At 39.4% G+C, this 21,698-nt stretch overlaps 2 protein-coding genes and 1 long non-coding RNA gene across 4 annotated transcripts in view; 1 reads left to right on the plus strand and 2 right to left on the minus strand.

Annotated features, from left to right (window-relative positions):
- tmprss3a (transmembrane serine protease 3a) overlaps positions 1–12,606 on the minus strand; it is a 92,748-nt gene extending 80,142 nt beyond the window's left edge. The window contains exons 1-4 of one of the 2 annotated variants that reach the window (XM_088353257.1): positions 12,487–12,572; positions 12,330–12,373; positions 11,861–11,974; positions 6,043–6,159 (exon numbers count right to left, since the gene is read on the minus strand). In XM_088353257.1, coding sequence (XP_088209383.1) covers positions 6,043–6,159; positions 11,861–11,897 — 154 coding nt within the window. In that variant the 5' untranslated portion in view covers positions 11,898–11,974; positions 12,330–12,373; positions 12,487–12,572. Of the gene's footprint in view, positions 1–6,042; positions 6,160–11,860; positions 11,975–12,329; positions 12,374–12,486 lie in introns of both variants that reach the window. The other variant, XM_088353256.1, reaches the window with a different exon arrangement.
- On the plus strand, positions 7,074–18,530 carry LOC148353426 (uncharacterized). The gene is made up of 3 exons (XR_015852738.1): positions 7,074–7,371; positions 16,333–16,479; positions 18,117–18,530. It is a non-coding gene; the product is annotated as an uncharacterized LOC148353426 (long non-coding RNA).
- Positions 18,531–18,996: 466 nt separating this feature from the next.
- The window catches only part of ccdc93 (CCC complex scaffolding subunit CCDC93), a 146,734-nt gene continuing 144,032 nt past the window's right edge, over positions 18,997–21,698 (minus strand). The window contains exon 20 of the mRNA XM_088353254.1: positions 18,997–19,118. The gene's annotated coding sequence lies outside the window, so the exon portion shown is untranslated. The remainder of the gene's footprint in view (positions 19,119–21,698) is intronic.

Genomic DNA, 21,698 nt, shown 5'->3' on the forward strand with positions numbered 1-21,698 from the left:
ATTCCTCTCTCCTCAGCACTTCTTTCTGAACCAGGTCCATCTGCACTTATAAACATCTATAATTCTACACCCCACTTTAACCTCACCCACATCAATCTGGGAGATATCTCTTTCCACCCCACCAGTTTTGCCTTTGCTTTCTCACTCACAAGCACATTGCCTCCTTCTCGAGCACGTCCACCCGCAACTCCAGATATTCTACCATACATACCTCCAAGCTGTAATTCACCCTTTCCTTTCATCTTTGCGTTACTCAAGGCTAACACATCAACCTTCCTTTTAGTCATTAATTTTACAATCCCCTCTTTCTTCCACATCCTCTCCCATTTAGTGACCCTGTAACTAGGGTTTGCGAGACCTTTCGGTCCCCCGTCCCCCTTTCTTTGCCTTGCTGTCTCTTAGGGAGTAGAGATAGAGAGGAGAGGATCCCCAGTCCCCTCGCTCCCTCCACTTTAGTCGCCTCTTACGGCACGCAGCGGACGACGGTGGTAGAATTCTCACACCTCCCAGGGGATTATAAGTAAGTAAGTAAGAATAAAAACTACATTCAAAGTAAACATAAAGCACCACTTTCCTTCCATTTTTTTTGCCCAGTCTCTCACAAGTTTTTTTTTCTGGTAGCAAAATGGAAGACAAATATGCAATCTCCTTAGTGAAGCTCATGTTAGGTAAAATAAAATAAAAACATCGACCTATCAATATTTTTTAAAGAATGCACATTTATATGATAATCCATGCATTGTTGCTAATTATTAATCAATATTATTTTTTGACATGCATTTTTTTACCACTGAATAATACACACTGTACCTATAAGTGCAGCTCAAGCTTTAATTTATTACTTACTGACTGATTTTTTTTTATTTGATTTTCAATGTTTTTATTTGTAGCCTTAATTTGTGTGGGAAATTTAAAAAAAAAAAAAAAATATTTGAGAAAAATTTAAGTCGTGTTTATTTGTATATCACAAGTCTTATAGGGCAGTACAGAGTACTATTACGGCGTCCATCCATTCCCTGATCTTAAACTTACATGAAGGCAAGGACAATTTAAAAAAAAAAAAAACTCAGCATAAGGCAAATGAAGAAACCTTTTGAAGGGGCCCACACATACAGCGTAATGTTTTCATGAATTTTTAGAGGTGAAAAGCCCGATATGGTCCAAAACTTACTCAGACCCTAGCTCTGTTGACCCCAGGTCGAGTTTTAGAGCCCTTGTCTATAAACATTAGATTTTCCATTTTGATGTACATCAGCATGAAGGCCTCCAAAGGTTCCTGAGACAGTGAGCTTCTCAGCCCAGTTTTCACACTAGGTAAAGAAAGAAGCTATGTGTACATGCAACCTGAGTACAGGAAAGACTCAACAGGAACTTATATAATAATAATAATAATAATAATAATTTCCTTGTATTGTCATTCTGTGTAACAATGTACACAGAACGAAATGTCGATTGCACCTGACCCGTTGTAGCGAGCCGATGCAGCCGCAGCCAACAGAGGGCGCCGCCGACCACTTTTTAAGTCTTAGGAATGACTCGGCCGGGGCGCGAACCACCGACCTCCCAGTCTCAAAGCGGGCGCCTTACCATCTAGGCTACTGAGCTGGTATGCCTGCCCAATGATATGGTAGGCATCTGTGAGAAAGTTATATTGTGACAGGACCTGTTTCTTTTATTCTTTTTCATTTGTTTTTTTTAGCCCTTTTCCTCTTTTTTTTGGATTTTTTTCCTTTTTTCATTTTCCTTGTATTCTTTTGAGTATCGTAGCCTTTTACTTTGTTTTCTTTCTTTTATTATTGTTTATTTCTCTTTTTGCCTTAATTTATTTTTTATTCTGTACTTTATTTTTTTTTATTGTTCCGCCTCCTGAGCTACTGGGGCGGCAGTAGCTCAGGAGGTAGGGGATTATAAGTAGGTAAGTAATAGTAGTAGCTCAGGAGGTAGAGCGCTCGTCTTGGGATCAAGGGACCCCAGTTCGAATCCCGGCTCATCCGTGATACATGTCTAAGTGTCCTTGGGTAAGACACTGAACCCCTAATACCCCCAATAAGCAGGTTAGTGCTACCCGGTAAAGTCAGTTAACTGCTAAATTCCGCAAACACGTAGCACAAAACACAACCGGGGACACAAAGATGATTCGTGCAAGATAAGTGAAAATAATGATAACAGTCCTTTTAAAGCGTTTCTTTTTGTTTTCCTGGCTTTTTTTGGCTCCAACTAGTGCTTTTCTGCCCTCCATCTTACCTGACTCATCTAATTCGAGCTGTACCGCTACAGAAAAGAATGGGAGTGGGCCAAACCAACTTTGGGAGTGGGGGATTTCCCCAGATGGTAAAACTCACCTCTTCTGTTACACTGAATGCCGCCAAATATCCGACTAGAAAATGAATGCACGAGGTGAGGTTAGATGTCAAAATCTCACCCCCAGCTGAAGTGGGACAGGGATTTCTAGGTTAACATTCTGTGTTCTCAATATTTCACCAGAGTGATTTTAAAGAATTTCAGACTTTTTTTTCTCAGAAATTAGGAGGGGAGTCAGATTTTGGCTGGTGTCTCACTAGCAATGGTCCCCTGGTTACAGCAATCTATGAACAAGTATGTACAATAAACATATTACAACAAGACTACAATAGTACACTAAATGAAGCCTACTTGTATACAACTAGTCATGTTCGTGAATACTATAGCGTTTAATCGTGGGTGTTGGTGACTGTAAGAGTGGTTTTAATGTCCTTTTATGCTCTTGTATTTTTATAAACTCTTATACCTTTGTACTCCTATATCTTTATACATTTATATTTGTATAGTATATTCAATAATTGTGTGGTTTTACGATTTCACTTGGTGTTCAGAGGCAAGCACCTCCAAGGTCAAAAGATGACTTTGCCTCCGACATTCTTTTCTTCTTCCAGAGACGTATTGTGTTTACAAAGTTTCAGTTTTGGGAGAGGTTTCCTCCCACATTCCAAGTCTGCTCGAGAGCATGCCTCCCTGGAATTACAGAGACACATTGTGGGATAAAGTTTCACTATCCTCATTGCTCATTTATTATACTCGCACACCATCTAGCGACCAACATTATACACTGCATTTAAATATGTGATTCCTGTCTGAAACAAATTAATTTCCTGCGTTCATATACATCAATCAGATGTGTAGTTTCCTTCTTCTGTTATCCAATAAAGGAGCCTTCTGAAACAGGAGAAGTCGATTCTGGAAGCAAGCACCGCCGATGGAAGGGGCTATCAAAAACCCTAAGTGTGTTCTTTTCTGCTTTCTACTACAAGTTTTAACCTTGACAGTGACATTTTCATATTTCGTAAAAAACTCATAATATGGACTACAATTACTTTTTTGTTTTAATCACGGAAATCAATATTTTTTAATAAACACATTACACACACTGTGTCCCCGGTTGTGTTTTGTGCTACATGTTTGAAGAATTAAGCAGTTAACTGGCTTTATTGGGTAGCTCCTCTCCCTCAGAAGAGGACGTAGTGATGGGAATTCCATCTCTTTTTCGAGAAGCAGCGCTTTCTTTATTCCTACGATTGCGACAAATGTCCCGTCGGAAGCGCAGCGCTGAGAAGCATAGTTCACACGAAGAGGAGTCAAATTTTGCAGGGGAGTGGGAATTAAGCACAACATCGGCCCTTTGGGAAATCTCCTGTCCTTCCCGATTTGCCACGGCGTTGTTCTTTTTGACGAAAAACAACTCAAAAGGAGAGCGGAAAACCCCGCCGCTGTAAATAGCGTCAGGTGTGCCAAGGGGGATACGTGGCTGATACGTTCTGCAGCCAAAGTAACGCAATGGTGTTGTAAGTAATTATTTAAATTACCCAGGTACTGAATAATGGCATTATTACCAACACTGGTCAGTAGTACTCTAAATATTTTTTTTATACATGTGCTGTTGGAAAAATTTGGTTGGTTCCAGTGCTTTTCACAAACCTCAACAAACTGCTTATTGGTTCCTGTAGATTAAATTTATTGAGTTTCTTTGAAGAGGATTTAGTCTATACATTACTCAAGTACTCCAAAAAAAAAAAAAAAAAAAAAAAAAAAAAAAAAAAAAAAAATCAACAGTAGACTGATGTTTAGACCCACAGCTTTAATGTAACAATGGTGTAAAAAAAATATTCAGTCATTTTATTCAGAGGGTCAAAGTTTTGAGAGTTAGTTGCGTTTGGCTTAATTATCAATCGTCAAAGGACATATGCATGATTACATGTGGTCTAATATTTGCATTATTTATCTTGCAAAATAATACATAAACACGTTTTTTTCGAGATTTGTCATGTATTGTCAATCATTAAGTCAGGTCAGGCTTCTCTAGTTTTTTTTGTTTTGTTTTTCCTTTCTTTTGTGGAGGATCTGCAAAGCATGCACTTACTTTTGTTTTAGTAGTTATTTAGATTTTAAAAATGCTTACAAAACTATCAGTTCAACTCAAAATCACTAAATCCAAATAATTTTTTGGAGTAAAAGGCAGATTCCTCCTACCACCTCCCTTGAGTCAGACAAAATTTTACTTCTTGCCAATAGCTTACAAGCTTTACAAACTTTATTTCTGCTTTTTGGTCAAATCTTTCACTACTTCCAGCTTGTAATCTGCATAAATTGTTTGATTTGAAAAAACAAACAAAAAATGTTTTCTTGAAAAAGTTGTCGGCCATCCGGGCGGAGACACTTTGTTAGTTGTACGCCTGACGTAAAAGATGCACGCCCTGGGCAGATATGATTTCAAACACTACTGTAAAGTATAAAAAAGAGGCGAGCCGTTTCATTAGAGATGATCGTAAGTAGGGGAGCATCTGTATTTAGTTCCACCATCACAATACTGTTACCATTACTGACGGTCAAAATCAGTACGTTACATACGTTTTTGTGTGTTTATACATATGTTTTATGGGTTTACATACGTTTTATATGTTTACAAAAGTTTTTGTGTGTGTTTACATACATTTTCAGGATGTTTACGTACAGTTTTGTGTGTGTGACGTAACGTTTTTCTGCGTGTTTACATAAGTTTTTCTGCATTCTTACACACGTTTTCGGGAGTGTGTGGTTACGTAAACAATTAGTGACATCATAAGGGTAGAGAACTCAAAGTATAAATAACGGCATTGTTTCAGAAAAAGTGTGTGTTTACGTACATGTTACGTGTTTATGTAGGTTTTGTTATGTTCTTGGGTTTTGTTTGTGCTTCAATCTTTTTTCCTAAAGGTAGTGTGTGGGAGGGGGCGTGGATACCTGCTGTTCTGATGACACACCTGCCTCTAAATCAGCTAATCAACAGACTATATAAGCTTGGCTGCTGCAGTTGATGTCTGCAAGTGAATTTCATTTTGAATCCCTGCGTTGGGCCCCAGTTCCTAACAAGACTTTCTTTTGTGAGTTCCATTATTACCGTGACCACACCAGTCTCATATATTTGCATTTCGGTGTCCAGCCATTTTGATAACTTTACACGTTTTATGTGTTCATGTACGTTTTGTGTGTTTACCAATGTTTTTGTTTACGTATATTTTTGTGTGTGTTTATGTATGTTTTTCTGCATGTTTATTACGTGGTGATTGTTATTTTATCATGTTCTTTTTTTGTTGCACTACAAGCTTCGGAGAAAGCTGGTGAGGTGCAATAAATTTTCAATAACACAACCTGTCTGACCTGTGTTCAACTGACTCAAATTCTGCTCAGAAAATTCCAAATTTCTTGACATACAACTTTTTTTCAAAGTGATGGAAATAGTAACTAGTTACTTTTACAATAGAGTAATTCAGTTCCTAACTCCGTTACTTTTTGGAAGAAGTAGTAACTATAAATACTATAAAATGGCCCCAACACGGCTTATTAGAGACTTTTTAAAACTTGCTGATGGCTGGCTATCTATATTGGTCACATTATTCTGTCATCTTTAAAGGTTAAATCGTGGAATAATTCCTGTTGGCAAATCAGTTTCCTCTTTACTCAAAAGAACAATCAGTCCCTGTCACATGTGGAATCTTTAAAGGGTTCCATTATGGAGATTGTGGGTCTTACCACAGCCAAGCTCATCTTCTCCATTGTAACATTGCGTCTCGCCATCACACTGCGCTGATTTCCTGATGCACTGAGAGGAAAAGCCGCAACGAAATCTTCCCCAACAGCTCAGACCAACTAAAGATACACAAAGAGAGGAACATGATTTATTTTGAAATTTTTAAAACACTATTTATTGAAGATGATCTGATCATTTTTTAATTGAAATTTACTCCACACGGATTAGTGATGGGCAATGTACCCTCTAGGCCAGGCATGTCAAACTCAATTGCACAAGGGGCCAAAATTCAAAACACTCTTAAGGTCGCAGGCCAACCAGGATAAACATTTATTGAACACACTTAAACTGAATGTTTTTTGGAACATAAATATGAATAAAAACAGACAAGAATAGTAAATTCAAACTTTAAATCACTTCATGGCTGTAATAAAAGTTTAAGAAATGAAACATTATGAAAAGTACAGGGACCTGGATCAAAAGCAGAAGCTGCAATAGGTGGAGGAGATGAAAAGAAGTCTGGTTTTCAGTCAGACCTTGTTCGTGAAAGCAATATCAAAAAGTGAAGCTGCTGTAAAAGCCAGCTTTATTGTGGCAGCAGAGATCACAAAATCAGCCCAGCCCTTTTAGAGAGTTTGTCAAAAAGTGCATGCTCAAAAGAATGCGACATCGCGTGCCCAGATAAGAAGCAAACATTTATTAAACATGAGGCTGGGCAGAAATACCATGGCTGAGCGCGTGCTTTCCACTAATCTACATGAACAACTAATAAAAGAGGGAAAATATTTTATTGCATACTCCTTTGATGTGAATGAAAGAACGTGTGAAGTATACATACATATACACACACACACATACATACATATATATTTTGTGTTTTTCTCTGAACATTCCCCTAATATTCACTGTCTATATATCTTTTGCTGTTTTAGTCTAATGACTACCCAATGATGTGTCAGTCTAAAGTCCACCATACTTGTACTAAATAAAGCCGGCTGCGGAGGAGGAGGAGGACGATTGTGGAGCCGAGAACACATCCGCTGTGTTTCTCCCTGATTCTCCCCCGCTGCAGCGGAACGAAAGTGTACATTGTCTCTGCCTGAATTTCCTTTTATATCTGATGACCGGCCACACAGGGTTTACCCACAATTTGGACCCCACATTAACTGGTGCCGAAACCCGGGACCCACATCTGGATTAGCTGCCGTCGCTGGACTGAAGGACACCAAAAACCTGTCGACAACGCTTCCTTTAGAGGCGGGTCTCCTCCAGCCCCCGGCGTTTCGCCCAGACACTTGGTCCCACGAACCGGCCCGGCATCAGAGAATCAGGTAGTGCAATCTACTACACGTTTATTAAAAATTAACGGTTAAAAGCATAGTATCAGGTTGGATTACAAAAATAAAGGAAGTGGGTGTTGGCAGAGCGCGCAAGAAAAGGGCCGGGACCCTTGTTTGAATAAGCCCAGCTGGCAAAATATATTATCCAGATAACCCAAGAAACCATAAAGGAATTAGAGTTGGTTTATATTTAAGTGTAAAATAACGACTAACATTAGTTGGTGGTAATAGCACTTAACGGGATCGGGTTTTCTGGGTCGTGGAAATTAAACGTTGGGGTCTATGTAACAGTGACTCAAAGAAAAAAGACCAACTCCACCTACGAATTTTTGTTGTAAAGGAAACGTGTTTAATCCAATTTGTGAATTGCCTGGCCAGAGCAAAACATTGCGAGTAATTATAAGTAAGAGCTTTGTTACACAGAGACGAAAAAAAAAAGTGCACTGTGTGTATGTGATTATATCAGCGCTGTGTTTGACACGGTCGGACGTTGACCTATTGATTTGTTTGCCGAATTAGAGTTGGGGCAAACTCAGAAAAAACTTTGTTGGAACATAGAGATGGGAAGTATATGGGAACGATGAGTGAGGAGTATGTGAAGTATGTTATGGATTGGGTGAATACATTTGAATTTTCTCCAGAGTTGACTGATGTCCCTAACAAAGAGGAAGTGAAAAGAAAGTTGTTGAGGAAAATATAACAAAATATATTAAATATACTACATGGACTTCATTGAGCTAAGCAAGAGTGGTCAGGAGCAGTATTGTTTAGCATTAGTTGATTCTCTTACCAAAAGGGTTGAAGTTGTTCCAGCCAAACATGCAAATGCACGTTCCTGTTCAGTTAAAATGCCGTGGAGAAATATTCTAAAAAAAAGGGCGGCGGCGTCCTCAATTAAATAAATTAAATGTTAAGGTCCGTGGATTGCGGCGTTTCCCCTGAGGAAAATTGTGTAGAAAAACCAACCAAAACTCAGTAATTGTAAACGATGGCTTCAATGTGCACTGAAATTCAATTAAACTGATTTTTTGTGGGCCCTCTGTCTGTCATCTATGTTGTCATCCTTTCCTATCACGCTTAAATTCCAATGTTTTTATGTTTTGAAAATACGAAGAAAAATCGTCAAACGGGAGAGAACTCCTAATATATGTCGATACATCTGACCCGCACAGTTTCCTTGAATGTACAGATATAAATAAAATGTTATATAGCACCCCTGGCCTCATATATTGAGTTGGAGTATTAAGTACTAATATACTAAATAGTTATAGCCATGTATAGTATAGTATTATACAGTAGTGCAAAGAATGCAAGAGGAGCAGCTAACCAGATGTGCAAAATGGGCAGTCAGGTAAACAAGTCACTATACAATAACAATAACACTGGAGTACGATAGTGCAGAGGAGAACAGATGTGCAAAGGAGTGGCTATGTTATGAGCTCAATAAAAGGAGTAGTCAACTTCATAAGAGCCAAGGGTTTGAATCACCGGCAGTTCAAGACTTTTCTGGAGGAGTTGGATTCAGAATACAGAGATGCCTGAGCAGAGGGAAAGTACCGACTAGATGTTTTGAGATGTGCGAGGAAATCGGTCAGTTTATGGAAAACAAAGGTGAAGGACACAGCAATGCTGAGGGCTGAACGTTTCTGTGAGAGCTGGCATTTCTCTTTGACATTGTAAGCCATCTCGATGTGCTTCACCTGCAGCTTCAGGGACGGGGTCTCGTCATCACAGACATGTACGCAGCTGTGAGGGCCTTTAAAACTAAGTTGCGGCTGTGGAAGACTCAGATGCTGCAAAGAAGTTTTGTTTATTTTCTGTGCTGCCAAACTATGGCAAATTTCTTCTGCCGTCTTGCATAGCGCACAGTTCGCTGAAAAAAAAAAAAAAAAAAAAAAAAAAAAAAAAATCAATCAATGCACTCAGCGCCAAGTTTTCCAGGCAAATTGCCTACTTCGAGGCTCAGAAAGGGAGATTTGAACTGCTCAGTAACCTGTTTGCGATCAATGTGGAAAGCGGACCAACCAGCCTCCAAATGGAGTTAATTGAACTCCAATGTAATGACATGCTCAAATCAAAATATGACTGTTCGTGTTGCGCAGTTTCTATTTTTCTCCCTGACACAATGCCTCAATTATGCACCCAAGCTGCTCAGATGCTCTCAATGTTCGGCAGCACATATCTATTTGAGCAACTGTTCTCATTGATTTAGGTGAACAAAACACCTCAAAGATGTTGACTCACTGATGAGCAACCTTTGCTCCCTCCTGAGGCTTTCCTCAGCTCAGAGCCTGACTCGAGATTTTGACGAACTTGCATCTAAAAAAAAGATGCTTAGACCAATGTACAGAGTAAATCAGAATGTAGCAAAGCTTGAATATATCTGTGATGCACTTTTTCTACTGCAAGGCATGGTCTGTTGGTAGTAGAAATGTTAGATTTTTATCAAATGACATTATTTTTGCTTCTGTTGTTGGCTTGGAAAAAGATTTACTTGAAAAGGGAAAGGGGAGAGACACACACTTATTTATTTAAATAGGAAATGAATAACAATGTGTCTTACTTCAAATTTAATTTCTCATGTTTTTGTAATATCAAGCTTTCGTTGCTCCAAATTCTGTGTTTAAAAGCTAAAGTTTCTTTCCATATGAAAGGATTAAACATGACATATCAGTTGCAGTTAACTTTTCAATAATATTGACTTTTGCCCGTGACTTTACTTCTCTGCTTAATTTTGGCCTACTGTGAATTTGAGTTCCATGTCTCCACAGGCTTCACATTTAAAATCACCCAAACACCGGCATTTTCCCCATATTACCATTTGCCTTGACTCTCACTTCTCTCCCATCCCCGACATTCAACCACTCCTCAGAATACTCTACCCATCTTGCCCTGACTGCTCTACCGTTAACCAGAAATCTACCGTCTTTATCTTTCACCTTCTCTTCCTTTCCAGACTCACTCTTTCTTACTCTCTTCACTTCTTTCCAGAACACTTTTGTCCTTTCATCAGAGTTCACCCCTATCTTTTGACACCATTCATCATTTGCTTTCCTTTTGGCTGCTTTCACTACAGCTTTTACCAACCTTATACCTTCCATATACATCACCACTCTCATCTTGCAGCCACCTCTCAAAGGCATGTCTCTTCTCTGTCACAGCCTCAGAGACCTCATCATTCACTTCCTTTCCTCATACATCGACCAACTTCTCATTCCACACACTCAACACTGCCTCTTTAAACCACTACCATTCCCACACTCTCCACTTTTCTTCTAATCCGTTCATACTCTTCCCCTATCCTCTTTCCTTGTCTGCCTAATTCAACTCTGACATTTTCACTCTTCCCTTACACTCTTCTTATAACTAGCCTTCCACAATCCATCTATTCTCAGTTTTCCTTCCACATAAAAATGATCAGACATTCAACTTATTTCAAATCTGTAAACATGCACATCCAACAATCTACTTAAGACCCCTTTCCTAACCACTACGTAATCCATCAGTGATCCTTCCACCATCATACACTCTGACAAAAGTATACTTATTCACGTCCCTCTTGTTAAACAATGTATTTGCAATCCCCAACTCATTTTCCACACATAACTCAATTAAATTCTTCCCAATCTCATTTCTTCCTGGTACTCCATATCTACCAACCACATTTTCAACAATTCCCTCACCAACTCTAGCATTCAAGTCACCTAGTATTATCACTTACCACCCTTCTTTTGCACAAATCCTTCCTGAACCAGATCCATCTGCACTTATAAACATCTATACTTCTACACCCCACTTTAACCTCACCCACATCATTCTGGGAGATATCTCTTTCCACTCCACCAGTTTTACCTTTGCTTTCTCACTCACAAGCACAGCCACTCCTCCTCTAGCATGTCCACCCGAAACTCCAGACTTTCTGTCATACATACCTCCAAGCTGTAATTCACCCTTCCTTTCATCTTTGTTTCACTCAAGGCAAACACATCAACCTTCCCTTTAGTCATCATCCTTCCGACCTCCTCTTCCACATCCTCTCACATTTAGTGACCCTATAACAAGGGTCTTTTAGTCTCCCGCCCCCTTTTCTTTGGCTTGCTGTTGCTCCTTCCATTTTAGTCGCCTCTACTGACACGCAGCAGACCACGGTGGGAGAATTCTCGAGCCTCCTAGAGGGAAAAGCCCCCCCCCCCCCCCCTCACACACACACAGGAGAGATAGATGGCAATCGAGTATGTGCGGGGAATTACGAGTATACATGGTACACTACTACTTTTAGAGTAGCACACGCTGGGTAACTGAATTGCTTTTTAAATGAAGTAACTACTAACTGGAACCCTCACAAAGAAATTGAATCAGATAAATTGATCATATCTTTTGGTGTACAGATGAAGAACTTTACGTTTTTTAATGTACAGTTTTGAGGAATTTGGACGATTAAAGACACTTGGAATTTGAACCGTTCAGACATGTTTCTCACCTCCAAGGCCAATTCCAAGAGCCACACTGAACACCATTATGATACTGCCAGCAATGAGCAATTCCGTGCGATGGGTCAGAAGCCGTTCCTTCCAGCCTTTCACTAATTCATTCTCTGTTGAAAGAATAAAGAATAGTATGGTCATTGATATTGCTGTATCAACGTTATAAAAAATTGCATGCAACGAGATCAAACATGGCACTCTGGGAAAACATGCAATAAAAGACTTTTAAAGAAAAAAAATAAGATCAAAGACTGGATAAATGGGCAATTGGCTGGCAACCAGTTCAGGTGTCCCCTGCCCACTGCTTGCTGGGATGGGCTCCAGCACCCCCGCGACCCTACTGAGGATAAGCGGTGCAGCTAATAAGATGAGACTATAACGTTTTTCAAAAGTGCAACTACTTGGTATTCAGAAACACTAAAAGAAATGAATACAAATAACTTTGTGGCGGTCGTTAAACGCTACCTTTATAGACCAAGCTCAGGGAAAAATTATGGAATCACTCCATTCTGAGGAAAAAGATGAGGAATCATAAAACCAGACACAACAATCAAAACGTATCACTAGTCCAGTACTAGTAGTGAACAGTCCACATCTTTGGCAACCATACGAGTAGAGTTACCTTCTTCAAGAAACTTGACAATCCTGTCTTTGGTCTCAAGAAACATCTCTCTTGTTAAAACCATGATTCTTGCCCATCCACTCATCCAGGAGCTCTTTGAATTGTGATAACTGCACTGTTTTTATCTGCTGACCAACGAGCAGACTTAATCTAAGCCAGGTGCCCAATTAAGGAAAGGAAATTGACTGGGAGTGTCCTTATTTTCTACTCAAAATTCACTGTTTACATACTTTTTCTTTAGAATTGGGTGATTCCATATTTATTTCTCTGCACTTGCTTGATAAAAGTAACATTTTCTGAACATGGCAAAACGGTACTTTTACTGCGCTACATTAGACAACATTAAAGTCATTTATTCATTCTAAAAACTTCAGCGGGGGAAATTTTATTTACGGACAAAACAGAACCAAAATGTCACTTAGCAATGAACAATGAAAACACATGAGAGGAGGAGCACCCCTGGCCTCATATCAAAAGCATGTTCTCCTTAAAAAGGGTGCCAAACACCAGGTTCAATGTGCAATGTCTCCTTTGTTCACCTAAACAAACAGAGATTTCTGCATTCAACAGTTCAATATTGAACTTGAGGAAACATGTAGCAGTAAGTTTCCCAAGTTTTAATTTTAACTTTACTTTGGTTTTATTTATTACTTGCTTGTTTTATTCTTGTTTTTGTTGTTGTTTGATATTCTGTGTACAGGGAACTTGGGTGAACTGAATCAAGCTTCCTTATTTTTAAATTAAATACGTATTGTTAGGGAAAAAACTATAACACAAATGTAGCGTTTACCGAATTGTTCAAATTACCGTATTTTCCGCACTATAAGGCGCACCTAAAAGCCTTTATTTTTTTCAAAAGCTGACCATGCGCCTTATAATACAGTGCGCCTTATTTATGGATCAACATTAAGTTTTCCAACTAACTTGCAGCCGCCGACTAGATTTTCCCCCGAACGCCAAGTAGTACGCGGTGTATGCTGGGATTTATTTACCGGCGTTTCATTGGCTAACCAATGTGTCAATCATCATTTGAATCGATCACTATTGGCTAAAGTTATTCGGAGGTCAAGGGGCGGATCCTTTTTATCATTTACAGGCTGGCGTTGGCTTAAACAGCAAAACAAAGGCTGCAATTGGCCGAAAAAGATGTGTCAATCATCAATTGAATCGATCACTATTGGCTAAAGTTATTCGGAGGTCAAGAGGCGGATCCTTTTTATCATTTACAGGCTGGCATTGGCTTAGACGGCAAGACATAGCCTGCAATTGGCCGAAAAAAATGAATGCGTATAGCACGTGGCTGACGGCACACAGAAAGCATTTTTTTCTATTCTGTATTTGTAAAAATGTATTCTCCTGGATTTACTGCACTCACAGATATAAGAGGACATTGGCTGCACATTATTATGAACACAACGACTTCGGTGAGCTACTCCGGGTTTTATATTGTCCCTGTATCTTGTTTCAGACTGAACTCGATGTTTCTGTGATAAGCGGTGCAGATAATGGATGGAATGGAGTGTCTATTTTTAAATTCAACTCAATTCCAAGTGTTTATTGTCATATGCACAGTAAAGTTGCGAGCGATAAATAAAATAGAAACTCAGGAATGTGTGGCATTTCTTGAATCCCAAGACTTTAACCTTCCGAATGATGGAACGATGCATTTATATTATATTATATCATATTTAGATGACTATTTTTACTTCGACTTGAGTAATATTATTCTACAGTAACAGTACTTTTACTTGAGTAAATTTTTTTGCTTCTTTCCCCACCTCTGCTGCCTGCAATGCAGACTAAACTATGGCATAGTTTCTACAGGGACAGCTCTGATAAAACTCCCCAATGGGCTCTTCAAGGAACAGGGTCCAATGCCTTCTTCAAGACCACAAAACATGTGTATACTGGATGGGTAAACTCCCATGCACCCTCAAGGACCCTGCTCTGCAGGGGTCTCCAATGTGGTGCACCAGCTGACCCCCTGAGGAGAGCTGAGGTGCCTGCAGACCTGTTCTAAAAATAGCTCACTAGTGCTGGGTCATTGTGATTTTCTATTAAGATTCTTTTTTATAGTCAACTGAATCAATTTAACCCTATTTTTTCTCTTTCATTCTCTTTCTCTCTCTTTTCCTCCCCTTTCTCATCTCTCTCTATCTCCCTTTCTTTTCTTTCTTGCTTTCTTTCTTTCATTCTTTCTTTCTTTTTTCTTGCCGTTTTTCCTGCTTTCTTGCTTCTATTATATCTTTCTTTCTTTTATTCTTACTTTCTCTCATTCTTTCTCTCTTTTTTTCCTTATTTCTCTTTTTCCCTCTCTTTTTCTCTTTCTTACTCTCTCTCTTTCTCCATATATCTCTTTTCTGTTTCTATCTCTTTCCTCTTTCTTTCTCTCCCTTTCTTTCTATCTCTTTCTCCCTCTATTTTTGTGCTTCCAATAATAGATAAGTTGTGATTTTAGAAATCCAAATAAACTAGGTTCCCTTTGCGCTAATATGTAGCAAAAAGTAGCTTGACGGTTAAAAAAGTCTTGAGACCCCAGCTGCAGAGGGTGTAGAACAGGTCAAAACCACACTGCTCCTCCTGGATCAGTGATTCAACTTCCTGATGGACCCTCCTCTCCAGTACCTCCAAACAGACCTTACCAGAGAGGCTGAAAAGTGTGATCAGTTTTAAATACTATTAACATATCGCTATCCTCTGGTATTTTTCAAGTAGCCTTCAAGTCTGCTGTCATTAAACCCATGCTTAAGCACCCTAACCTTGACCCAGAAAGCCTATGTAATTATAGGCCAGTGTCAAATCTACCATGTTTTGCAAAATCACTTGAAAAAGTCGTTGCACAGCAGCTGAACAACTTTACGTCGGAAAATAATCTCTTTAAAACTGTCCTGTCAGCATTTAGAGCAAATCACTCTACAGTAATCAATGATCTCCTCGTAGCAATTGATTACGGTGCCTCTTCAATGCTACTGCTGCCGGATCTCAGTGCTTTTTTTGATATTGTGGACCACAACATATTTCTTGTTCGTCTGGAAAAATGCATTGGTATCTCGGGAACCGTACTCTCGTAGTTTAGGTCCTCCCCTTTGGACAGGATGCAATGTGTTAACTATGGCAATCAGACCTTTAAACATTATGATGTACCCTGTGGGCTTCCACAGGGCTCTGTACTTGGCCCCCTTCTTTTTAGTATTTATATGCTTTCGCTTGGTAATATTATCCGCAAGTATAATATTAGTTTGCATTGCTATGCAGATGACACTCAACTGTATCTGCCACTGGAGACAACAGGTCAGTTAAGATGTGGAAATCTGGAGGTCTGCCTTACTTAGATACATGGATGGAAGTCACTTAATTTGTTGCGCCCAGAAAAAACGGAAATGTTGATTGTTGGTCCAGCTCATTGTCATGATTTGTTCTCAAACACTGCCCTGAACCTCGACAAATGTAATATCACCCATAGTGTCTCTGTCAAAATCTAAGTGTTATATTTGATCCTAATCTGTCGTTTCAGTGACATGTGAAAAATATTACTAGAATAGCTTTCGTCCACCTCCGTAATATTGCAAAGATTCAATCAGATGCAGAGGTTGTAATTCATGCGTTCATTACTTCTCGGCTTGATACTGTAATGTATTGCTTTCTGGTCTCCCGATGTCAGGCATCAAAAGTTTGCAGCTGGTTCAAAATGCGGAGGCGAGACTTTTGACTAAGACAAAAAGTTTGAGCATATTACTACGATATAGGCTAACCTCCACTGGATCCCAGTGCACTTAAGATGTAACTTTTAGGTTCTCTTACTAACATACAAATGTTTGCACGGACTTGCGCCCTCTCATCTCTCAGATCTGGTTTCCCCAAATGTTCCTGCACGGAGCCTCCGCTCGGAAAATGCCGGTCTACTTGTGAGAGCCAAAAAGAATTCTGCAGGCTGGAGAGTGTTCTCAATCTCGGCCCCGATGCTGTGGAATGTTCCGCTGGTGTGGATAAACCGTAAGTCAGAAGCCTTCGAGCTAACAGTAGCCCATAGTGTGAAGACATCTGGCGAGAGTCATGAGTCAGTCACAAGATGTTTACTGAGCAAATTGGGGCCGGGAAAAGCATCATGAGATTATGTTGTGAAGGGAAGTCACAAGCTGTTAATAAAGCAAGCGGGGAAGGAAAAATATCATGAGACGCTGTGAATAGAGTATAAGAGACCACCCGTCTCCTCAGACAGATTTGAAAACGCTAATGAAAGGAAGAAATAAACGGCGTTTTTCCTCTCTGCCATATTTGTCTGCGTATGTTTTGGGGTGACGCCCAACGACGTCCTCTCCAAAACTGCCTCGGGAGATAAGATTTGCAAACTCAGTGGAAGTTTTTAAATCTAGACTCTAGACCAGGAGTCGGCAACCTATGGCACGCGTGCCAGCAGTGGCACACAAGCACGACAAAGTAATAATGATTTTTTTTTTTAAATGCGCATTTTTACCTGAAATTTAGACATTTTCATTGCGCGCTTTCATTGTTTAGCGACTTTACGTTGAGCGTGTGTCTGCGCGGTGCCTTGCAGAGGTGGCAAGAACTGTTTTAACCCTCCCACAGAAACACGCGCAAAAAATGAACAAATCACAACATCATATCGTGACGGCTCCTAGAGTGGAAAAATATCTTTCTCTCCAGCCAGCGTGGACGGACAAATGGGGCTTTGTGCAAAAAAATGACCATGCTGTTTGTGCATTATACCTCGAGAGCGTTGTACCTCGCACGTCAAGTGTTAAACGTCATTACGAGAGGAAATATGAACATGAATTCAAGGACGAGTCTGAAAAGGCAAATACATTAAAACGCGCTTGTGTCCAACCCTCCCCTGCAAAATCCCCCCCCCCTCGCGTAAATGCGCATTCTGCTGCGCTCCGACAAAAGCGATCGCATTCAGTATAATAAGTTTATTAAAACAATAAAGCGAGCTAATTAAAACAATTAAAAGATCGTAGTCTATATAACGCATTTATTAAAACAATAAAGCGCGATCGTATTTTACAAAATGCGTTTGTTGACGCGGAAGAAAAAGTCACCAACACTGGAGACGGATCAATGTACGCTATGATATCCACGATCACAACAAATTGTACACAAATAGCCTTTATTTGATGTATTATAATAACCATATGTAATGTATTTTATTGTGAATGAAACCCTGGTTGCATTGGATTCCGCGGTGTAAACAAATCGTTTTTTTTTTTTTCATTTAAAATCGGACTTCCCTGCCTATACTGTTGGCAAAGTAAGACGCACTTTAAACCTATTATGTTTTTTTGACTTTGGGATCCAACTACAGAGAAATACCTCCACTTTGTGATGTGTTACTGAATAGGTGTTCGACAAATCTAGTTCGTTTTATTACTACTATTATTAATATAAATAATAGTAATATTATGAGAAACGTTCTGAAGCTCTTCAAAATCATTCTGCCGACATATTTATGTCACAGAAGGGTACCCTTGAAGTCACAAGTCTATATCTCAAACAGGGTCCATATTAGCAGGGGAGTCAGATTTTGGCAGGTAAAATGAACAAGAATAGTGGAAGATAAAATTGGTCAGTTATACGATTTCAATGTATATCCATGTTGTATACGATTTCAGATGAGTCAGCGGACCAGCGTCTGGACCTGAAGCCTGTCAACGCCTTCATCGACCAGCCAGTAGAGATGGGAAGCTGCGTCGTGGCTGTTATGGACTGTTCTACAGGCTTGTGGCATCGTTTTTCTGTCATGCACTTTCTGGACGAATTTCAACATATTACCTATTGTTTTCTTTTATTGATATTCACTATGTCTTGTATACTGTAACCCAATGCTAAATTTATTGCACCCTGCTCATCCTTGTGAGGCCCCTTCTTATGGTTTTCTTTTTCCTCATGCTGAATTTTTCCTTGCCTGCATGTTGGTTCAAGGTCAGGTGATGGTGTAATTGTAATCCTGTGGAGTCCTTTGTGACATCTAGTAAGGGCTATACAAATAAATGTGACTTGACTTGACGTTCCCTCCTATTGCAAGTAGAGTTAAATGGACTCAGTCGACCAATAAAATAATCATCTTACTAGAACATCCCAATGACCCAGCAGTGATGAGCCATTTTCAGAACAGGCCCGGAGGCACCACAACTGTCTTCAGGGGGATACCAGGTGCCCCAGGCACCACGTTGGAGACCCCTGAGCTCGACAGCAGCAAGTATCTTTGCCAAAAAACAGATTACATCATTAAATAAATATGCCTTTGATATACCAGCTCATGAATGTGGATTGGCCCTTTCAAGCACAAAGAATAAAATAAAATACAAATATTATTTAATATTAAATGTTTATTTCTGGTCATACAGAAATGTTTTTCATTATTTCCAAGTCCAATTTTGTGACTTACCATTCATAAATGGCTGAACCTTAGTGATGGGTATGGTTTGACTTGGTGCTGTTTGAGGGTCTGTGGGTTTTCTTAAATTGTCAGAAAATGAACAATTGTTTGAGTTACCCAGGGGACCGACAATTATTGTGTTTGGGGTCTCTACAGTAGACAGGTCTTCTTCTGTAACAGAGACCACTTCAATCCTTGAGGCGTTAAGCTCTTCCAATACCTCACCTTGAAATTCCTAAAAGAAATATGGAAAAAGTAATATTTTTACTGCACAGAACGACTACCAAAACATTAATTATCTAAAACACGAAGTGTATTATTTGCTGCATGCTCAGTGGAATCTTAGATTTTTATGCTTAATAATGGCATGTAATAAATAAATTTGCAACCTTTCCAATTGAAGTGCCCAACACAAATTTAAAGGGACTGTATGTACCATTTGCACGTCCTTAGTCGTAAAAAAAAATTTAATCGTCAAAAATAAACAATATTGATTCGAATAATAAGAACAAATACATTAATTATTATATAAACATTCATTTTAAAAAATACTCAAAGGGATACAAATGAGCATTTATTTTACATAACATTAACTTCACCAAAGGGCTCTGAAATGACCTTCTTGCTATGGGTACTCAAAAACCTCAAGGCTGGAAAAAAAAAGAGAAATGAAATGGTGCATTTTAGTCGCTAAGTCTTCTTTGTGTTTTTTGGACTTGTTTTCTGGTGCACTTCACCCTACCGCAACATCTAGTGGTAAAAAAATACACACTGTCCCTTTAAGGCAGTGGTTCTCAAATAGTGGAGCGGGCCTCCATTGAACTTTTTTTAAACTTTCCCAGAATAAAATGATATTGCATCTCCACACTACACCACGGTGCAGCAGTCTTCTCAGTGGTAATGTGTTTTGTTTACATGTAGCCTCCATGCAGTGTTTTAAGCACAGAGCAGAGTATAAGTGTTAGGTTAACCCCAACACTTGTAATAAAAACCTGCACTCAAAGAAGACACAGAGAGGTAAGTATGACTTACTTGCAAGGAGAGATGCCCATAGACTGCCTATTACAGTCTACTAGACACTCTGAAAAAGTCTAATTCGCCCTTGCCTTTTTATTGTAGGACCGCCCTAATTTACATGTTTCTTCTGCTAAAGGGAGGGGGAGTGACAAAAAAACAGTTTGAGATCTGTTTTCACAACAACATCTTATCGTATCAACACCTGTTTGAACTTACAACAACATGTTATCGTATCAACAATATTACTACTATTGAACTAGGCGAGAATGGCACACTAAGCAAGAATATACACAATATGCAACAGTAGAATAACTTATTTACAGTTTAAATCCATCAATAAGCACTGAGTATGAAATGTACCAGGCCCTCAAGTGACCCCATGAAAAATATATTTAACACAGATAAGGAAACAGGCAAAGAGAGACAGGGTAGAGACAGGGTAAAGACAAACAAAAGTCCATAGCACTTCATTGCAACCTTGGAGGGAGATGGGCAAAGACCGGTCTGCTTGCTATGTTAAAAATGTTGGCAGCGGACAGCACAAAGCCAAATACATTTAGCTGTCACTTAAATACATTATAACACAATAACACTGATAAGACCACAACTTGAAACACAAAAAGACGACTAATCACAAAAAAACATTGTTGCAAAGTATTAAGGATTGATAATCAGGATATATAACAGAACAACACTTTAAACCTTTTTAAGGGTTATTGTTCTGTCTTCTTTATTCATTATCCATTATCCGTTATCGGTCAGTTCATAATACGCTGCAAAGCCTAGGAGCCGGGACTCTTACTCTCAGCCAAAAGGCCAAGCTAAGGTCCTAGCCTTAAAGCCTTGCTGCGATCATTGCGAATGCACCGTTCCCGGAGGTACTGCAATACCGGGCCGATGCCGGCAAAAGACACTGTTCTGCACGCCTACTACTATGAGACATTGAGAAGCCACGATTATTCTTTTTCTTGTGTTTGCTGTGGCTACTACACTCTGGTAGTTCTTATGGACCTACACAACAAAGGAGTGTTCAACTTTTCTGGGAATTCAGTGTCTTGTGTGTTGACGGAAGTTATATCATATTCAAAACCAGATGAATGATGTACTACTTTTTTCAGTGAGTGGCATGAAAGATGTCCCAGAAAACTTCACCAATGAAGTCAACTTTGAAGAGCTTTAAGCTGCGTCCCATTCTTCTCACTTTCACTTGCTTTTTGCCCAAGTCACTCGGTTTTGCGCGTTCACGTGAAAATGGGATGTGTCCCGATACTCTCAAGACCGAGGGAGAAGTGCCCTCAACCCATGACATAACCACTTCAGATCGGGGGTGGTCGGTACCTCACTTGGAGCGAAGTGACTACCCAGAAGGCTTTGTGAAATCTTAATATCAACAAAGATGGCTGGAAAGGAACCGCACAAATGTAAGTAGTTTTCCACAACTATGCATGTATTTGCAACAAAATATATCGAGATATCTTAGTTAGACGTAAATGCAATAGAAAATCGTATTTTCCCGTTAAGACATGAACATTGCAAAATCGCTACTTTAAACAGCACAGATTTACAGAGGGAGCAGCAAACAACTCTTCACACTCAGAACCGTAGAGTTGGATAACTGCAGAAAATCACGGTTCAGCCTTTCCCTGTTTTTATCTTTTACACAGTCTTACCTACAGTTTGCAGTCAAGGTGTCTCACTAACAGACCCTGTTTTGACTGTACATTGCTAAAGAAAAAATAAGGTCAAAATGAGCTACAATGATCTTAAGTAACTGTGGAACAAGTTTAAAGTGGTATAT

This window comes from Urocampus carinirostris, chromosome 14 (assembly GCF_059441175.1).
Source record: "Urocampus carinirostris isolate Australia breed hairy pipefish chromosome 14, RoL_Ucar_1.0, whole genome shotgun sequence".
Taxonomy (NCBI): Eukaryota; Metazoa; Chordata; class Actinopteri; order Syngnathiformes; family Syngnathidae; genus Urocampus; species Urocampus carinirostris.